The following is a 21,356-nucleotide window of genomic DNA, read 5'->3' on the forward strand; positions in this document are numbered from 1 at the left end:
AAACCTTAATGGAAGTCGCCTCCAGGTCGGATCTTTATATATATAGATGTGATTTGGATCCAACATTACAGGAAGATGACTACCCAGGCATTCTGTAGCCCCTCCCTCGCATCCAAGTAGCACTCAAGTCGCCAGCAAATCACCATGAAGTCGCCTGGCAAAGTTGCATTTCAGGTCGCAGTAGTGTGAAGCGAGCCTTAGCTATATAGTGCTTATGAGCAAATGCAGCGGAATGGAGTATCCACCTCTAAAGGCATTCTGCTGCTGCAATGTTAATGCATTCAACCATGGGAAAATAAATCGTTAGAACAGCCTCTCTCGGCCTTTTTACCCTGGAGGAACCCTTGAATCAGTTTCTGGGTTTCACTGAACCACTTGCTAAAATGCATTATACTTACAGCTCAAGTAAACTAGCAAGATCAATAAACTGCACCTAGTTTCATAATGTTGCATACCTACAGTATTGGACACTCAGAGCAGATCATTTTTCAATACTCACCTGCTGTATAGGACACAATTCTTTCCTACTAATATTCAGTTCAAGATTATTGTTGTAAAGAAACACATAAAATGAAAATTGTGGTATCCTCCAAAATTGGTGGTCCGTACATCGGTGGTCAGTGTGAAAATTGCACCCTTGCCTTAGTGGTCAATGTAGGTGAGAGATCACCTACCATTGCTCATTATTCAAGGAACCCCTAGAAGGAAACCTAGAGTTCCATGGCACCCTTGTTGAGAAAGGCTGCATTACACAGATTTCGGAGACTCTTTGGTGTTTCTGTGTTTGGGCTTGTTTGTGTGGCTCTTCACTTTCCTCTCACATTCCAACAACATACAAATAGGTTCATTTGATTTAATCTAAACCTGGCCAGAGTGCTTACACTGCAAGACTTTATATTGCTACATCAAATGGAAACATCACAGGTAAAGGGATGTTAAAGTGTTAATAAACCCACAATGGAGCCTTGGGGGCAAGCTGCACATCCTCAGTTTGGTGGATATGGCTAGAGAGGATTTTTTTGTTCTGAGAGAGTGCCTGTGATCAGCTCAGGGCCAATTAGCACTGTCCAGACAGAGGGTCAGGGGTGCTGCAGCCTCATAGGACAATCAATGGAGAATGAAAACTCCTCCTACAAGCTTTAACCAGAAACTGATAGATGTCACAAGACTGCTATATACTGCTGATGAGAAAAGGCATTTAGCAGTTTATATTTACTAAAATAATTGCATTTCCATGTTCTGTGTACTGTGGTTTAGTAACACTTTAATGGTGAAAATAAAACCTGCAAAGCTCTCATTTGTATGTTATTGCTAAATAAATACAGAGAATAACCTACATATAACACGGTCAGGGCAATGTTGGAATATTGTACACCTATATTTATTCACATAGAGCCTTGAGGGGTTATTCAGGGTCCATGATCAAGTTTCGATGACTATCCATTGGTGCCAAGATCAGAGAATATCTGGCAAACGGTCAGACTAGTTAGGAATAGTTTGTATCCTGGCAGCTACAGGGTGTGTCCCCCTGTTACACTGTATGCCTGTGATGGGTTTTCATATGTTGATATAACAAGGAGGTCCCCGTCCAACAATAAAGCCCCCTGAAAATACCAGCCCAAAGCCATGTGCACCATTTCTAGAACTTCACAGCTGTCCTCCACAGGTTGCAGGTGGTTCCATTCATTTTAAAATGGAGATGTACCTCTGTTAGATACAGTGCTTTAATATTAAAGGGTTGGTCCAAATAAACATGATATTTTAGTTATAAGTGGACTTGGTGGGCTGAGCTTCTGGTTTCTTACAGGTACTGGATACTTAAAGAATAAGTTCACCTTTAAAAAAAAAAAAAAATGCACATTTTTTTCCCCCGGGTTAAAAAAAAAAAGTGCATTTACTATTTTTTGTTTAGGAGCCTGGAAAGCATTGCATCAGCGATCAGCAGATCGCTGGTGCCATGCAGGTCTCCTGCAGACCATCAGTGTGGTCTGTATGCCCGTACATTGTACGGGCAGGCTGTTTCACACTGACAGGTAGAATCAATGAACTACCAGAGCGTTCAACAGCCCAGTACTGCTGTCACACACAAAGCGCTCAGATCGCCAAGCCACTGCAGGAGCTGGGACATGTTACATGTTCCACTCTAGAAACGGGTGGAACATGTAACATGTTCCCCAAGCTGAACTTATCCTTTAAGCCCCTTTCACACCAGGGGACCGATCCGGTCTGCCTGTCTGTTTTTCAGGTGGACCCGAACGGACCACCCATTGTACTCTATCCATCCGTCTGGTGGATCGGATCAGTCAGATGGAAAATAAGCAGTCTGTTTCCATCCGACAGCCCCATAGAGAACAGCAGGCTGTGTCCATGTCCACTCTGCATAGCGAAGCAGACATGGATCGGTCATCCGCCTGCTCAGTGGGGATAAGCGGAGATATCCCCCGCTGAGCAGGCAGATCCGCTTGAAAGGGGCCTAAACCACAAGATTTACCTAGTGCTAAAAAGAAAGCCACACTGGAGGGACCACTGGTGTCAATTTACTAGAAAGGATATCCACAAGCTTGACATTGAGAGCCCTTGTCTAGGACAGCCCCATCCTTTGAGGCTTGTAGATATTATTACCAATGTGGACACCAGTGATCCCTTTGTGCTTTCTTCTTAGCATTTGGTCTTTAAGCTGAGTGGGCTCATGTAACCCCCTCAGTACCCGGATTTGAAGTGGCAGTGAGGTGGAGCGGCTTGGAGTGGAGAATTTTTATGTTCAAGCCACATCAGGTGCGCAGACCCAGGAACAGATAACAAATGCAGATATCTCACCAATAAAGTCCCCAAATGATAAAAAAAAAAAAAACAGGCAAGTAATTTGACCCCAACATCTATCAAAACCCGACATACCAGTTTTGGGTGAACTGGCCCTTTAAAAAAGTGCCACGAGCCACATCACCCGTAACATCGACCTAACTAGGTCTGATACACATGGAGTAAAGCAATTTTCACGTTTAAGCCAACACTGATGTGTGTGGAGCGTAGAAGGGTAAAATTAAAATGGGCACAATGGCCCAATACAGGGACGTCACCAGCTCCTGGTAAACTAACATGAGTCCAGGTTCAGAAGCATTCACCGAGCATACACAATGGGCACGCCAGACGTTGTGTCTTTCCATCATCTCCAACTCCATTTATCCATGCCATTACATTCACCCACGGAATATATTCTCAGAGTTATAAAAGGCAACTATATTTAGTACATAGTGGAGGGATTTGTGTTAAAAGTTTTTCTCCAAATACAGTAAAAATGTCCCACAGCAAATCTGAGTAATGACTTTTATGGCAGAAAAGAGCAATTCATGAAAACAGGCAGCTTTCTGCAGCCACTTATTAAAAAAGATGTTAGCTGGCTTGCAAAACAATGTAATTTACATGGGAAAAAATATGCTAGAAACATCTACTGAATTCATAACAATGCAATATATTATACAACACTTGCTGTTATTCTGCAGATCATAACCATTATAGAATACACATAATGGAAAATACTAACATAGATGGTATATACATGAATTGGTCATACAGCAGTCGCTTGTTTGACAGGAGCGGAGTTGCAGCAAGAACTCGGAAAACTCATTTGCTGGTCTAAGTGATGCTGAACAGCGGGAATGGGTTTCTGAGGTCAGAACTGCACTGAGCCAAAAAAAAAAAAAAAAAAGTCCTGAGCAGCGCTGGGACCCTCAGCAGCCAAGAAGCTGCTGTTTCTCAACCACAAAAAGCTCAATTGATTGGTCTGACAAGGGCCACACCCAATGTTCAGACCACCATCAGATGGCAAATCCCCTTAAAAAAAATTATAAAAAGAAAATCTTTTCACATGTAACACATTTTTTATAAGAACAGAATATTACATTTATAAATAATCCTCAAGACCAGAGAGTTGATCCAGCGACTATTGGACTGCCCTAGGCGTATTAAGAAGGAATTACTTTTCTCTGCTGGAACAAACTGGACCATGCTTTATAAGGGATTGTTGTCATCTACTGGATCTTCTGTGGGTAGAGGTTCAGTTTATGTAGGTTTTCTATTATTGGTTGAACTCAATGGTCATGTGTCTTTTTTCAACCTATATTCCTAAGTTTTTAATAAAGATAATCACTAAAGCCTCGTTCATATGGGCGTATTTAAAGGCCAAGTTCACCTTTTTTTTCTTATAAATTCCAGCTCCCCTATGTACCAATATAGCATTAATGTACTTCTTTTGCAAAAATAAAACAGCTTTCCATTTATTCTACACACGCTTCCCTCACTGTCTTCATGGCTGTTTAAAAACACTTCTCCATTACTTCTGCCTTACTTCCTGGACAGACTATAGGTCATAACACAGGAAGGAGTTGACCAGCTGAGGGTAGGTGATGCACAGTGTGTGCTAATGAGGTCAGCTGGTCAAATTGGGAGCTTCAGCTGTGTCCATGCAATTGTTGCTTCCCGATTGAGGTGAATAGGACTGCCTTACAGGGATTCATGTAAAACATGTGCATCTCCTTCCTGTGTCATGACCTAAAGTCTGTCCAGGAAGTAAGGCAGAAGTAATGGAGAAGTGTTTTTAAACAGCCATGAAGACAGTGAGGTAAGTATGTGTAGAATAAATGGAAAGCGGTTTTATTTTTGCAAAAGTAGTACATTAATGCTATATTGGTACATAGGGGGGCTGGAATTTAGAAGAAAAAAAAAAAAAGGTGAAGGTGAACTTAGCCTTTAAGCATATGTCTGTGCGAGGGCCATATTTATCCATCGGGGATGCACATGTTTTACATGAATCCCTGTAAGACAGCCCTATTCATCTCAATTGGGACGCAACAATTGCACGAACACAGCTGACACTCCCGATTTGACAGCTGTGTGAGTGCGGGTGCACCACTCCGAACACAACACTGTGTGCGTTTGTGGTTGCAAACCTGCATGGTTTTCAAATTGAGAGCAGCGGCTGTACCCGTGCAGCCTCTGTGCCCTAAGTGACATGAATGAGACTACTGCATGGGGATACACAGAACACCTATGCATGCCTGTGTGGACAAACATGGCCCTCGCACATGTGTATTCTAAGGTACGTCTGTGTGAGCTTGGTCCAAAAGCTGTATCAAAAACAAAATAAAATTATATTAAACCCTCATTTAATAGGCACTTTCAGCAGATAATTGAATCATTTACTGAATACGTAGAGTCTTTATCTTTTAATCCTTGCCTGTGTTTTACTTTAGGCTGCTGCCATAACCACTGCCCCAGGTTTCCTGCTTAGGGTGGCTCCTTTCTCCTTCAGAATCCTATGGAGCCATCTTTACATGCACAGGCTACAGTCGTATCATCTTACAGTGTGTGCATCAATAGAAAAACTCAGCCCCATAGCCTAAGGTGGCAAGGCACTCCCCTTCCTTTTTCAAGCTCACAGACTGGTTTCAGACTGCACTGTCCGCTGTTAATTCTTTCCTGTGAAGACCAGATGTTCAGGGAAGCAGCACTGAGTGAGCAGAAGAGAGAGGCATTGAAAGTGGCAAACTGCAAGTGCTGATATATAGTGCAGACAGAGTTTCCAGGCGCATATGCGCATGCATGTGCACGTCAGGAACTGACCGAATAGATGTGCAGAGACATACACATGTTACCAATACATGTGCCAAACTGCCTATTTAAACAGGGCTACTGCACTGGCTAGTCACTGTTTGGTCTACAATGTTTGGTGTGCTTATTCCCGATTTCTGTGTCTGACCTCTGATCCTGACCTGGCTTGTTCCTAACCACGCTTGTCTGTTACCTGCCCTGACCTCAGCTTGTCCACGGATTCTGCTTCTGCCTCCTGTTCTTGCCTGAACTGTTTCTCTGCTGCAGACACTGGCCTGTGACCTGACTTCTCTTCTGCCTGATCTACTTGCTCGTTACCGACCCAGCGTGCCTGACCCTGCATCCTACTCATCCTGTCTGCTACAGCTCCTTCAGTCCAGCATGCCCTCACCTGGCGTCTGCTTCCTGCCATGAATCTGCAGCCTATCACCAGCCAAGCACTGTACCAGCCTGTCTGCTGCCAGCCTGTTGTGCTGTGACATCTGCCTGCTGCTCCTGTTTTCTGGCGACCTCCAGTGTAGTATTAGCTATTTCCAGCACAGACTACTGGACTGATCACAGGCACTCTTACCTCACAGTGCTCTCGCAGCTTCTGTTCTATTATCAGTGGCCCCCAAGCCGGTGGCTGTACAAGAGGCTTTTCTTGCACGAATCAGGTACATGACCATTTTATTGTGTTCAATGCGTTCAGCTAACATACTCTGAGGGTTTAACACTACTCTTTAAAGATTGACTAGCCAAGTCGCCACATAACCATTCTGTAGCAGAGGTATTTTACACGCTAGCTTAGATACTCTCCAATTCTTCCATCAACTTTCTAATTCATAAGGCAGTAATCAGAAGGGGGCAGTAAATGGTTGCATTTCCTAGATTTTTCTGAAACCAGATACTCACAGATTTAAAAAAAAAAAAAAAAAAAAAGGAAGGATGAAAGGTTTAGTTACGGTCTTTACTCACCTCCTGCACTGTCCAGAGTGGCGGGTGTGAGGTAGCTAGAGGAATCAAACTCACATACGGCAAAAGGGTCTTTGACCAAAATCATAGTCTATGGCTAGAAGCACACACACAGGGCAAAGGTTCGTCTAGACCAGTGATGGCGAACCTTGGCACCCCAGATGTTTTGAAACTACATTTCTCATGATGCTCATGCACTCTGCAGTGTAGTTGAGCATCATGGGAAATGTAGTTCCAAAACATCTGGGGTGCCAAGGTTCGCCATCACTGGTCTAGACAATGAGGTTTATTTACTAAAACTGGAGAGTCCAAAATCTGTTGGAGCTGTGCATGGTAGTCAGCTTCTAACTGTAGCTTATTCGATTATTCTTTGGAAAAAAAAAAAAAAAACCTGGAAGCTGGTTTCTATGCAAAGCTGCACCAGATTTTGCACACTCCAGGTTTTAGTAAAATCAACCCCATTTTTTTCTTTAATATGCAAAGTCTTCTTACCTTAGTGTTCTCCATGTTTGCAATCTCTACCGCTTTCTGTGCTAGGGTAAACAAATTTGCTTCCTGCGATATGCGCCGTCTTCGCCGCGTTGTCTGGATCACCGTTACTGCTCCAGCTCCGTCCTGGTGACTAGGCACCACAGAATTCTGCTCGGCAGTTGTCTGAATATCCCTTGCACTACCATTCTGAGGTAGTCTGGCCTTGTTTGGCTCATAGTGATTGCCATAATTACTTTCTTGGCTAGGTATCTGTGCATCTCTTGAAATGGGCTGGTAACTATACCGTTCTTCTGGTTGTTTTTGCACTGCCTGATCATAATGGTGCTGAGCGTAGGGGTCACTTGACTGTCCACCTACTGTGGTAGGCAAAGGTGGCACGCCCTCTTTGGAAAGCCTACGAGAGCGACGTGGCAAGGGGATTTGAGTTTTGGGCATAACAGTCTGCTGGCTCTGCTCAAGAGCCTTCATGTATTCCTCCGATGTGGGGACACGTTGTGGCTGGCTAATCACATGCATCTTCTGCTGGGCCACTTGGTGAGACTGTGCCACAGGGATCACTTGCTGCATACCATAGGCCGACTGCTGCTGCTGTTGCTGTGCTTGGTAGAAGTTCTCAAACAGCTGCATTTTAGGAAGAGAGGGCTGCTGCTTTTGCTGACTAGCATAAGCAACATTAGACTGTGCCTCAGGAAAAACATGGAATATTTCCTGCAATGATGGTTTCTGACCCTGATGTCCAAATGCCATTTGAAATGGCTGCAAGGAAAGTTGTTGCTGTTGTTGCTGCTGCTGCTGTTGTTGCTGATGCTGTTGCTGCTGATGCTGTTGCTGTTGCTGTTGCTGAACCTGCAAAATGGAGTTTAAATGGGCCTGCTGACGAGCCAATGTATGCTGTTCAAGCTGTGCCTTCTGAGACATCATCTGTTGTATTGCATCTCCATACGTGTCCACCTGGGACACCCCAACACCTTTGTCTTGGCTCCTTTTAATTGGTTCATGATGGTTGTAAAAAGAATGTACCATGGAAACAGGATAGCTGGGTGCATTTCTCTGCCACATGCCAGCTTGTTGAGCTTGCCATGTGGAGTCACCCCGCTCTGTCACATTCCACTTTCCAACTACTTGCTGCTGGTTGAGCCTCATGGCTTCAGGGATCTCCTGAGCATACATAACAGTGTTCAACATATTGTTGGAAGCTGTGGAAAAGGAATCCAATTTTGAAAAGTCAGAAGCCTGAGACACTGGGAGACGGGCTACAGAACCATAAAACTGCTGTTCCTTTAGCTGCTGCTCCTTGCTGGGGACATGATGGCTGGGCTGATCGCTAAAAAATGTAATCCTTTTTCCTGTCCTTTTATTTGAAGCCTTCTGTTGAGGCTGCAGATTCATGGTAATCAAAACGCATGCAAATCAGGAGAGGTCTCCAAAGTCCACCAAACAAATATTCACTGAATGATTGTCAAATTTTCTCGGAAAGGTTATTGAGTGGCTAGACGGTCCTCTAAAGCATGGTGAGCTGTTTACTCACTGGGAACGATGAATGTTATCTGAAAGAGATGAAGATATTATTAATTCTCTAGTTAAAGACATTGGTCCATCTAAAATTAAAGTATATAGAGAAATCACTGAATATTATCATTCATGTTCTTTTACCCCCCCCCCCCCCCTTGTAAAAATTAAAGAGCAGAATGCAGTTAAGAACCCCACATCCAGAACCTTGTTCTGTCTGTGCTCACCCCTTAAAGTGGTCCTATACGTGCTTTAATAAATGATTGATTTCTTTTTCAAATCGATCTCTCTTGATAAGAATAATGGATAGTCAACAACGCAATCCATCGATATGCCAAGGGGAAGTGGAATTTCATTGATAGTTGGAAGATACGATTATAAGTTATCAACCCAATCTCTCTTTTCACCATGCAAACCTTGAAATCCCATCACATTTATCACCAAATTATCTCAGTGCTGCCGACTGATGCAAAAAGAATTGAGAATTCTCTGCCCCTGCAGATTCAAACGAATCTGGTCTAAATAAAGTCTAAATTGATTGTAAGGAAAGTTATGGCTAATCAATTGGTTTCTAACTTGATCATTTTGGTTATCGTAATTTGAACTTCAATTGGATATTAAAATCAAAACATGTATTGCCACCACTTGACTACAACAAGTTAACTGACAGCACAGCCTAGAGATGAAATTAAGGTAAGCATCCAAACGCACTATAAACTACATTTCTTTTAGCTTTCGATCTGGTTTGGATCTGATCCATTATGTGACGTGCTTCCACATGTACTGTTAGAGGCACAAAAAACACCATATATATAGGAAGTATTCTTCATTCTCTGAAGCTGCATTAATAATATATTATGTGGCCAGGTTAGATACACTTTTGCTATGCCAAGTTTGTCATTAATAGCAAGGCTCTTCATCTGTCAGTAGTTTGCAAAATTTGGGTTCCAGGATAAAAAGATTTTGTAGCTCAGACGTCACATTTAATGAAAGAGGATCTTTACCCCCTTCCCAAATCAAATTAAAAGTCAGCTGCTACAATAACTGTAGTTGCTGCCATTTAACAAAAAGGACACTTACCTGTCAAGGGATCCCCCGCTGTCCTCACCTGGGCAGGTTCTTCACCAGTCTTCGGGTCCCTGGCACCACCTTGTCTAGCGTGGGAAGTCGGCTGTGACTCCTTGAGGCTTTACAGCCAGCTTCCCACTGTGCATGCTTGAGTCACTCTGGGTATTGTGACTGGACCTGCAGCCTTCTAGAACCTGCGACGTGTCCCAGAAGGCTGCGGGCAAAGGGGAGGGGCGAACTTCTGTTCGGATTGCCTAGAAGTGGGAGTGGGTACCTATCAAAACTAGGTACCTGCTCCCTGGTGGGGAAGGGAGTAAAGTGGAACTTCCCCTTTTGGGTGAATTCTGCTTTTCTTTAAAAAAAATTGTTACTGCCAACATTCTCATCATGGATACCGATATCCTAGTCTTATCTACATCCTGTCTCGAAGAAGTGTATGTCAAACCAAAAACTTTTTTTTTTTTTTTACGTTTTGGATAAAAGTAGTGAAGGAATAAAGCGCTGTCCAAGATCCCTTTAGAGAAATTTACCCTCACTTCATGTCCACCTGACAATGACAGAAAGTTAGTGGAACTATCCAAAAGGGACACAAATAAAAATCTTACAAGGGTTCTAGCCTATCCCCTTCACTTATTATCTAAAAACCATTGTCAGCAGGAAGAGAAGGTTAATCTCTGTAAAAGAGCCTCAGAGAGCAGTAAAAAACAGACAAGGGTTCTAGCCTTTCCCACTGAATCCTAAACCAGGAAAGCCATTTTGGCAGGACATATCCTTTAAGGCTACAAGAAGGTGAATTCCTCAACAGTGTCCACATCCTACTTTGTATCAAGGTATCATTATATGGTTCCTCAGCTGTGAAGTATTTCATGCTCATCACTAGTGTTTATAGTATATCCACAATCTACAGTTCTCCCCCACAGTGACTGAAGTCTAGTCTATTAAAATTAGAAGTGATCAACATAAAAGTTTAATGTTATCAAACTACTAATGAATAAAACCACCGCCTTAATAAAGGAATCTGTCATGAGGGATAAATAAAGGATGCCCCCCCACTGACCTCTTTCTGAAATTGCTAGCTTAATGGTTTTAACAGACTATATTTAGTAACTCCTACAGCTCCTCATTTGAAAACATCCCGACAATGGAAGTTTCTTAAAATGATTGTAAACCCTATTTTTTCTCTTAAATAACAAACAACAGGTTTATACTTCCCTGCTCTGCACGATGGAACTACACAGAGCAGCTCCAAAGCTCCTCTATTCGGGTCCCTCAACGGTGCTCCTGACTCCTCCTCTTCTTCTTGGTCTTCCCACCAAAGTAAGCCGCTTGCTATGGGTGCACACCCATAGGCTCGCTCCCGAGCCATGCTGCCTGCATCCATAGACACAGACAGCTCGGCCCCGTCACATGCTCCCTAGTCACAAGGTTTGTCTGATTCACACTGCCTTTATTTTTTTTTGCAAATAATTTAATTGCAAGAAATGCATTAGGATAACAAATGTTTAGGCTTTGGAAACACTTTAAACCCATAAAAAATTCATGCATATTGTTCTGTTCTGAACTATAACCTTTCAACATCATCAAACTATGCCTAGCTCACATACCCAAATAAAAAAATAAATGACCAAATAGTAGTAAGAGTGGCCATTAACAACCAGGGTTCAGTGGAACCCTCAGGTTCTTCCAGAAGTGGCTGGGGGTTTCTTGAGCTGTGGCTGATTGACCTCCCATTTGATGGTGCCTGCATGGTTCCTAGGCCAACACCACCAATGGTCTTTTGTGACCACCACTGTAATGCCCCGTACACACGGTCGGATTTTCCGATGGAAAATGTCCGATTGGAGCGTGTTGTCGGAAATTCCGACCATGTGTGGGCTCCATCGGACATTTTCCATCGGATTTTCCGACACACAAAGTTTGAGAGCAGGATATAAAATTTTCCGACAACAAAATCCGTTGTCGGAAATTCCGATCGTGTGTACACAAATCCGACGGACAAAGTGCCACGCATGCTCAGAATAAATAAAGAGATGAAAGCTATTGGCCACTGCCCCGTTTATAGTCCCGACGTACGTGTTTTACATCACCGCGTTCAGAACGATCGGATTTTCCGACAACTTTGTGTGACCGTGTGTATGCAAGACAAGTTTGAGCCAACATCCGTCTGAAAAAATCCTAGGATTTTGTTGTCGGAATGTCCGAACAAAGTCCGACCGTGTGTACAGGGCATTAGGGTTGCATCTTTTCTACTAACCACCAATGTAAGGGTCCTTGGCCTCTAAAGAATTAGTTTTAGTAAGGGTTCCCCAAAATAACCAAATTATTTTAGGGATTTCACTGGGCTAAAAAGATTAAAGGCGGATCAAGAGGCTTTTCTTGAATGCCCAACTTGCAAAAAGAAACAAAAAAAAAAAAAAAAAAAAAACATGTTGGCATATTGTTTGATCTATTGTATCAAGTTAAACAAAAATACCAAGGAACATTCTGTGAGGATTAGAATTTTTCTGTTTCTATGGTGATCCCCCAAAATGAATTTAAGGTCTGATTGGTAAAAAACTAAAACAAACCCTGTTTCAATAATAGTGACAGCAGAACAGAACAGATCAGATCCATCAATTATTCATAGCACTGGTAGAAGTACTGTAATTGCTCTGTCATTGCAGAGGATGTCATAAAAGGCATTACCCTGCACATGCTGACACATACAGTCCCATCCATCTTTTAATAACACATTACCTGCATTGATTGCAGGGCTTGCCTATGCAAAAGACTACCGATAACCAACACCCTCTTTACACAAGGTAAAGCCAGTTTTCCAGTTTTAGCAGCAAGGAGGTGCAATCCTCCATTATGGGGCGAGGTCCATACTACTGTAAAATGGGTCACTGGGGCTTAGTCACATTCTTCACCCATTGCTTTGCAAGAGCTCAATCCTGAAACAGCTGGATCTCCAGAATGACTGCATTCATTGCTAATTATTAATGGAATAACAACTCGGCAGCAGTCTATATTTGTCAATCAGCAACCCAAACAGAGCACAAGCAAAGCCCGGATCTTGCGCTGCGGAGATGTAAACAGTTATTGTAAGTCTATGGAGAGTCCGAGTAACTCGCCCTTGTGTTCTAGAGGTTGTGCTTTGTTTGTGCAACCACTGCATTTTTTATCTGCAGGCTGTAGAAACGGTTTCACAAAAAGAAACAAATCTGAAATAACTGTCCTTGAACTGAACTGACTGAGTCCAAGAGAAAATTCCCTGGCATCAAGAGGGTGAGCCTGCTACAAATTCCAAACGCCCACCAAGCTCTCCCTGGACACCATGGCTGAAACGGTGTGCTAAGCCAACTGGCTCAACGCACATAAATATTTAGTAAAGGAATCATTCGTTTGCTTTCTTAGAGGAACAGAGCCTGCACCAGCTATTCTAATTCAGGTTTCCATGGAACTCTAGGGTTCCTTAAAGTGGTTGGAAACCCTTATGCCCTGTACACACGATCGGACATTCCGACAACAAAATCCATAGATTTTTTTCCCGACGGATGTTGGCTCAAACTTGTCTTGCATACACGCGGTCGCACAAAGTTGTCGGAAAATCCGATCGTTCTGAACGCGGTGACTTAAAACGTGTACATCGGGACTATAAACAGGGCAGGAGCCAATAGCGTTCATCTCTTAATTTATTCTGAGCATGCGTGGCACTTTGTGCGTCGGATTTGTGTACACACAATCGGAATTTAACCGTTTGGATTTTGTAGTCGGAAAATTTTATAGCCTGCTCTCAAACTTTGTGTGTCGGAAATTCCGACGGAAAAAGTCAGATGGAGCCCACACACGATCGGAATTTCCGACAACACAATCCAATCACACTTTTTCCGTCGGAAAATCCGACCGTGTGTACATGGCATTACATATACCCAGTGAAGTGACTGGCCTCAGATGATACACAGAGATGTGTACCTGTTTATCTGCAGCCCTTTCTTCTCTACAACCAAAGTGCAGAATTTAAAAGCTTTTCGGAGAGTTCAGAAAAAGGGGGCAGAGAGCTGAAGTTACACTCTGCAGAGCTCAGTGAGGAGAGCTCTGAGAGCTGATTGGAGGGAAGGAAGGGACACATCCCCCTCCGCACAGCACACAAGAACAGAGCTGAGGCTGTCAATCGGCTGGAGGTCCCTCCCCTGTCACCATTTTTCTCTTGGTGTCAGGAAAATGTGTCAGCTGTGATTAAGGCCCCTTTCATCAGTTCAGTCGCGTCTTTATAAAGAAAAAAATGATTAAGCTTTCATCCATTTTTCATTAAGTTTTCATAAGTCCTTCATTAGGTTAGCAGTTTTTCATCAGCTGCTCATCAGTTTCTCAGTTTTTTTTACATCTACTACCAATGCAAAAACTAATGAAAAAAGGACTGTTTGTCAGGTTACATTCGTTTTTCCATCCGATCCATTTTTTTTTTTTTTTGAAGAAAAATAGAGCTTTGATCTTTTTTTTTTTCTTTTCTAAGCGGATACTGACAGATACGGACGTAAACTGATGTAAATGGATGATCATCCATTTACATCCGTTTTTCCATAGAGATGCATTGATGTCTGTTTTTCACGTGTCAATGGATGGATGAAAAACAGACCGCATGTGTGAAAGGGGCCTAATGCTGATAGAGGAATGAAGCAGCAGACAAAAGCGACACATAGTGCTCTTAAAGTGTTACTAAACCCACAACAGTAAAATCAGCCTGTATATGCAGTAAAACACGCTTGTTATATTTAGTGTGGAACCTAAGGGGTTAATCCTCTGTATTGTGTAAAAAGGCTGTTTGATCTGGTCTTCTCTGATCCTCCCCTTCTTCCACAGTCCCATTCTATCTGCTAATAGAACAGAGCCTTGGGGGCAAGCTGCACATGCTCAGTTTGGTGTTTATTGCTAGAGAGTTTTGTTTTTTTTTTTTGCATGTAATTAGCACAGGACCAATCAGCACTGTCCAGACAGAGTCAGGGGTTCTGCATTCTCATAGGAAAATCGAGAGAATGAAAACTCTTCCTAAAAGCTTTAACCAGACACTGATAGAAGTCACAAGACTGCTCTAACTGATGAGGAGAAAAGGTATTTAGCAGTTTATATTTACTAAAATAATTGCATGTCAATGTTCTGTGTACTGTGGGAGACCAACTATAGTGAATGCTGGGTCCTGGGTTTAGTAACACTTTATTTGAGACAAGTACACACTATAGGGAGATATGCTTTGTTCATATCTCATGTCTGAGGTTTATAACTACATTAAGCTGACCTTCTGTCAGATGGTGCCCTCCTGCATAGTCCTTGGTTCAAAGCTACTCGGTAGAACCAGCAGCATGGCACCAAGGATCTTTTGAGCTGTTTGTAAGGGTGTCATTTTGACATTTTATCCACTGACCACCAAAGAATTCATTTTGGCAGTGGTGTATTTAGGTTTTGTGCTGCCCTAGGCCTGACTAAATGCGGGTGCCCCCTAATTTAAATCAGACACACCTCTTCCTGTCAAGGCCACACCCCTTACTGTTTAAGACCCGCCCTGTCATCTGTAAACCATACCCCTTCAGTGCCTTTTATCAGTGCAGCTTAAGAATGTCGCCTCATTAGTGGCTGTCATGGCCCATCAGTACAGCACTGCCTCATCAGTGCCCAGCCCAATGGTGCAGCTTCTCAGTGGCCATCAGTGCAGCCTCACCGGGGCCACCAGTGCAGCCTATCAGTGCCCATCAGTGTAGCATATCATATCATAAAGCGGAGTTCCACCCAAACATGGAAGCTCTGCTTATCTGTTTCCTCCCCCCTCCGGTGCCACATTTGGCACCTTTCAGGGGGGAGGGGTGACCGGGTACCTGTTTTTGAGAGGTACCCTTTCCTACTTCCAGGAGACCGTGCCATCCCTTGGAAGTTCGGCCCTCCTCCTCCTTCCTCTGCCGCCAGGCCATTCAGAAAGCGCAGCTTTCTTTGCACATGTGAAGTATGGAATCAATTATGTAGTTTCACTGCCGGTTTTCCTTAACATGTACGGTGGCGGCAGCACCCCAGAGCTGATCCAAAAATCAGCTGGGGTGGTGACATCACAGTCTCCCTGGACCAATAAGTGTCCTAATATTAAAAGTCAGCAACTACAGTATTTGTAGCTGCTGACTTTTAATTTTTTCATGGGGGGGTTGGACCCCCTCTTTAATGAGTATGCATTGATTTCAGCATGCATGGAGAACTTTGCAAATGCTGTAATAAATGCAAACTCAGTAATCAGTTCTCATTCAGTGAAAGTTCATGTACTGCAAAGGTGCATTGATTTCAGCATGTGCAAAGTGCTCCATGCATGCTATAATCAATGCAAACTTTGCAGTACATGAACTTTCACTGAATGAGGACTGTTTACTGAGTTTTCAGCACCGATCACTTTATTGCAACAAGATCTGTATATTAATTTCCATATTAAGCACTTATATGTGATTGGCTGCTTGGCACACATTACAAAAGTTTTGCAGTCAGGAGCCGTGTGGGGGATTTGTGACCACAAGGAGTGAGAGTAATCAGAGAGCAATGTATGACTGCATGGAGGGGGGTGGGGGTAATGTATGACTGCATGGAGGGGGGTGGGGGTAATGTATGACTGCATGGAGGGGGGTGGGGGTAATGTATGACTGCATGGAGGGGGGTGGGGGTAATGTATGACTGCATGGAGGGGGGTGGGGGTAATGTATGACTGCATGGAGGGGGGTGGGGGTAATGTATGACTGCATGGAGGGGGTGGGGGTAATGTATGACTGCATGGAGGGTGGTGGGGGTAGTGTATGACTGCATGGAGGGGGGTGGGGGTAATGTATGACTGCATGGAGGGGGGTGGGGGTAATGTATGACTGCATGGAGGGGGGTGGGGGTAATGTATGACTGCATGGAGGGGGGTGGGGGTAATGTATGACTGCATGGAGGGGGGTGGGGGTAATGTATGACTGCATGGAGGGGGTGGGGGTAGTGTATGACTGCATGGAGGGTGGTGGGGGTAATTTATGACTGCATGGAGGGGGGTGGGGGTAATGTATAACTGCATGGAGGGGGGTGGTAATGTATGACTGCATGGAGGGGGTGGGGGTAATGTATGACTGCATGGAGGGGGGTGGGGGTAATGTATGACTGCATGGAGGGGGGTGGGGGTAATGTATGACTGCATGGAGGGGGGTGGGGGTAATTTATGACTGCATGGAGGGGGGTGGGGTAATGTATGACTGCATGGAGGGGGGTGGGGTAATGTATGACTGCATGAAGTTGGGCGGGGGTAATGTATGACTGCATGGAGGGGGGTGGTAATGTATGACTGCATGGAGGGGGGGTATATGAGAGCTTCAAATATATATATATGTGTGTGGGGGGTGGGGGTGGGGGGTGGTTAATGTATAGGGGAACACTGACTACTTGGAGAGCATTCTATGTATGGGGGAGGATGGATATACATTTACCCGATCAGAGGGGTATCCTGAGAGCTCAACATTGTACTACCTGCAGTGGGATGAGCCATCTCTGGATCTCTTCCTCAATTCTGGGTCATCCCGACCCTTCCAGTGATAATTAGGGAGGTGATGATATTCTCCGCCTCCTCTTCGATAGACCCCGCCTCGGAGCTGAGAGACGATGCAGAGTAGAACGCTGCACGGAGGAGGGTGGGCGGAGCATAAGGCTCCGGCTCCGCCTCTGCCAGTCAGATTGCGCCCCCGCCCCCTCTCGGCCAAGCACGGCATACTTACTGCCCATAATAGTTACACGTGTCCCGAGTTCTAGCAAGCCGGTGTTCTGCCATATAGTGTCCTCGTATCAGATAGTGTCCGCCTCGTACTGCGCAGGCGCAGCGCCTGCGCAGTACGGAGGAGCAGGAGATGCCGAAAATGCCCGAAGTTGATCAGCTGACCATCAGCTGTACACGGCGCTCGGGCACCTGTTAGCGATGGCAGTGTAAGAGGGCCCCTCGCGGGCTCGCTTCGCTCGCCACGCTTCGGGCACGGCCTCGCTGCGCTCGGCAAATATTTATTCTAACTCTATGTCCACTTGGATAGTAGGGAATGATCCTGGACATAGGGTAAGAATAAATGCGCAGGCGCCGTGTACAGCTGACGATCAGCTGTTGAACTTCGGAGACTTTCGGCGTCTCTTTTGTCCTCCGTACTGCGCCTGCGCAGTACAGGGAGGACACTATATGATAGGGGACTGAATTCGATAAGACACCGGCCGCTGTATTTGTGCGGGACGCGGCCGCGGGAGCCGTAGCTCGGAAAGACGGGTCTGGGGGGGGGGGCAGGTTTTTGCCGCCCCCCTCAAAGTGCCGCCCTAGGCCTGGGCCTTGTCGGCCTAGGCCATGAAACAACACTGCATTTTGGCAGGGGTCCCCTGACACCTGAACATTTATGTGAGGGGTTCCTCTAAGGTAAAAGGTTTGTGAAAAGCTGGCCTAGAAAAAGACCCCCCATAGTCCCATGCAAGAGAAACTTTCACACTAAAATGTAAACCCCTCTGATCCTCTTTTAGATCTCATATATACATCTAGAACTGCCCCAGCAGGCGGGGTGGAATGAGGGCTGATTCTCCTCCCAGCGATCGGCCATGAAACTGTGGGGAAGGGAGAGGTGATGAAGAGGAGAGCGGGCCAGGTCACACAGAGAGGGGAATGCCTTCTGCGACACAGCTTGGATCTGAAATGTAGGCCGCTGTCAAACAAAGTCCTGCCTCCTGCACCGGCTCCTATGATAGACAGCACACTGGTCCAAAGCCAGGAAATTGAAATAGCGTGACGTCTATCATAGGAGCCGGTGCAGGAGGCGGGACTTTGTTTAACAGCGGCCAGCGGTTCAGATCCAAGCTGTGCCACAGCACGAGATCCTCTCTCTGTGTGATGCGTTAGGCTGCGCTGTTGGGCACTGATGAGGCTACACTGATGGGCACTGACAACGTTGTTGTTAATATTTATTTTTGCAGCTTAATTCTGCATAAAACATTTCACAGTGTCATTTCATGAAATAATTTACAAGGGCGTGTTTAGGGGTGGAATTAGAGGTGGGGTGGAACAGGGTAGGGGTTTGTTTGGGTCAACTGGTGGCGAGCAACTCTTAAGGCCTGGCTAGTAGCTCATTTTTAAGCCCTGACCTAAAAAGTTTTACAAAAGTCAACTATCTAAACGGCTTCTCTTCTTTTTCCCAAACTTTTTTTTTTTTTTTAATTTAGAGGATTTGCATCAGTTAACAAAAGAATACATAACTGTATAAACGAGTCTGACAGTTGTTTTTCCCAAACTTTTTTGTAAAGTAAACTTTTAAGATAATTATGTGGCTTGATCTTCTGAAAACACGAGTTTGCATATCAGAAAAGTCAGAACTTCTTATTTAAATACTTGGGTTAGTAACTCAACTTTGAGGAAGGGGCTCCGGCCCAGGCAACCAGTATTTTCAGACTAAAAAGTCAGCAATGTCCGCCTTTCTCTGCATTTCTCTCAAAAAAGTAAAGTAAGGCCTCATGCACACCTCATGGATGTTTTTTTTTTTGTTTTTTTTTAAACTCTCCTAAAAGCCAGCAGTGTTTTAATGGTACGGAATTTTGAGGGTTAAAGCAGACGGTGGGGAGGCAACATATCGCCTCCTCACCACCTGTCAAATGCCCTCTGAAAAATGTTCCACCGCGATACAGTACAAGACCTAAAGAGTAGGTAAACTTTGAAAATGAACATTTTGTAGCAGGTAGAATCTCTTAGTAGAAGACCCTTCAATAAGTTGCATCTGCTGAAAATCTCTTGCAAAGACCTACTAGCAATTGTTTTTAAATCTGTACACTCACTGCAGCACATGCAACTTTACCAACTACCTCGTTAGGCAGCGATTTTTTACCCAAACATTGGGAACAAACCATATTATATCAATAAAGCCAGGTATTTGGCTACCTAAGTTTCTCTCCAAATGGAGCTAATTTTGAGAGCCCCCCCCCCCCTCCAATCCCAGGAAGCTTAGTCACTGAAATAGCAAACAGCTGCCCTGTCGCTGACCCTGGGCTGCTTTCTCCAACCTCATGCTCCTTACTATTAGTCAGTAATGCAACTTATAGTGAGCAGCCTACAGCAGCCAGCGACCAGTCGGCTGGTCACCATTTCCACGACAGAGCAGCCAAAGAACTAACAGCTTTATTTTTGGTAAGTCACAGTAGAGTAACTCTTCACTTTTTGTAGAAAGATGAGAGAACTGGATACAGAAAGGAATCTTTAGAACTTGCGTGCAGAGTGAAGTTCCTGACTAGGAACTCTATGCATGCGGGCCAACAGCTTGCAACACAGAATGAAGCCGTATCAGCTACAATGTAATTATGGGCTGACCGCATAAACAAAACAGCACAAAACGGGCAGGAGACAAACAAACAACTGGCTTGCACAACTGGAGAAATGTTCTAGTTCTGCTTACATTTTTGAGGCAAAGCAAAACAAAGATGAGAGAGAAAGTTTTATGTAAACTAAGATAGGCACACAAACACGGTGCAACAAATACGGGTCTACCGGAGTCCATATGTGTGCAGTGTCACATCGAAGGGTCATGCAAGATCTTCTCATCCAAGATTCACTAGGAGTATAGGTTATTACCAACTTTTGTACCTACCAGATATCTTCTTAAATATGGTTTAGGTTACATTTAACATAAACTCACACGAGAACAGACTGGGGCGTGTATGAGGGCCTTAAAAAGTGGATTCCTGAACCCCTAAAGTGCCCACATCTGTCAGGTTTGCCCATAACTTTCAAGGCCTCTCTTTCAAACTGGGCCACTTTCCTACCATCGAGTAGTTCTTAGGCCTCTTGCACACAGGGCTATCTAGCTGCTGTGTGACCCTCCAGGGGTTTTAGTGCCTCCAGGAGGCACAGGCACAGTGTCAAGCCCCATTGCATGCAGCCTGCCAAAGTTTATGGTGTGCTGTGGCTAGACAGGGCTGAACGCTGGACCGAGCGCTACATGGTAGACCGGATCAGCTGCATTCATCCCTGAACTCATATTGCCCTAAACGCCTCTTGGTACAGCGTTCAGTCCTTCGAGCCACAACCTGCCATAGACCTTGGCAGGCTGCAGGCAGTGGGGCTGGGCACTGCCATAGACTTTGACAGGCTGCTGGATGCTGCACCTGTGCCCCTGAGCACACTAATACGCCAGGATGAATGCACAGCTGCTAGATCGTCCCATTTAAAAGAGGCCTTAAAGTATACCTGACGGCAAAATGTTTTTTTTTTTTTTGGTTGTTTTTTTTGGAGTGGAGAGGGCCTGGACCACTTGTCAGGGTTATACTGCAGTCTGTGTCCCAATTACAGAGATTTACCCTCTATACAGTACCTTAAAAAAAGTATTCATACCCCCTCCACATTTTGTCAGGTTACAACCAAAAACGTAAATGTTTTTTTGGGGATTTTATGTGACAGACCAACACAAAGTGGCACATAATTGTGAAATGTAAGGAAAAAGGATAAATGGTTTTAAAATTGTTTTACAAATAAATATGTGAGCAGCCAAGAGGCCCATGGTAACTCTGTGGAAGCTGTAGAGATCCACAGCTCAGGTGGGAGAATCTGTCCACAGGACAACTATTAGTCATGTACTCCACAAATCTGGCTTTTATGGAAGAATGGCAAGAAGAAAGCCATTGTTGAAAGAAAGCCATAAGAAATCCCGTTTGCAGTTTGCGAGAAGCCATGTGGGGGACACAGCAAA

At 44.5% G+C, this 21,356-nt stretch overlaps 1 protein-coding gene across 2 annotated transcripts in view; it reads right to left on the minus strand.

Annotated features, from left to right (window-relative positions):
- The window catches only part of MIDEAS (mitotic deacetylase associated SANT domain protein), a 144,970-nt gene that overhangs the window by 40,482 nt on the left and 83,132 nt on the right, over positions 1 to 21,356 (minus strand). For both annotated transcript variants that reach the window (XM_073608873.1, XM_073608872.1), the window contains exon 2: positions 7,054 to 8,600. In XM_073608873.1, coding sequence (XP_073464974.1) covers positions 7,054 to 8,442 — 1,389 coding nt within the window. In that variant the 5' untranslated portion in view covers positions 8,443 to 8,600. The remainder of the gene's footprint in view (positions 1 to 7,053; positions 8,601 to 21,356) is intronic.

The sequence above is a fragment of the Aquarana catesbeiana genome, linkage group LG13, assembly GCF_042186555.1.
Source record: "Aquarana catesbeiana isolate 2022-GZ linkage group LG13, ASM4218655v1, whole genome shotgun sequence".
In the NCBI taxonomy this organism is placed as follows: domain Eukaryota; kingdom Metazoa; phylum Chordata; class Amphibia; order Anura; family Ranidae; genus Aquarana; species Aquarana catesbeiana.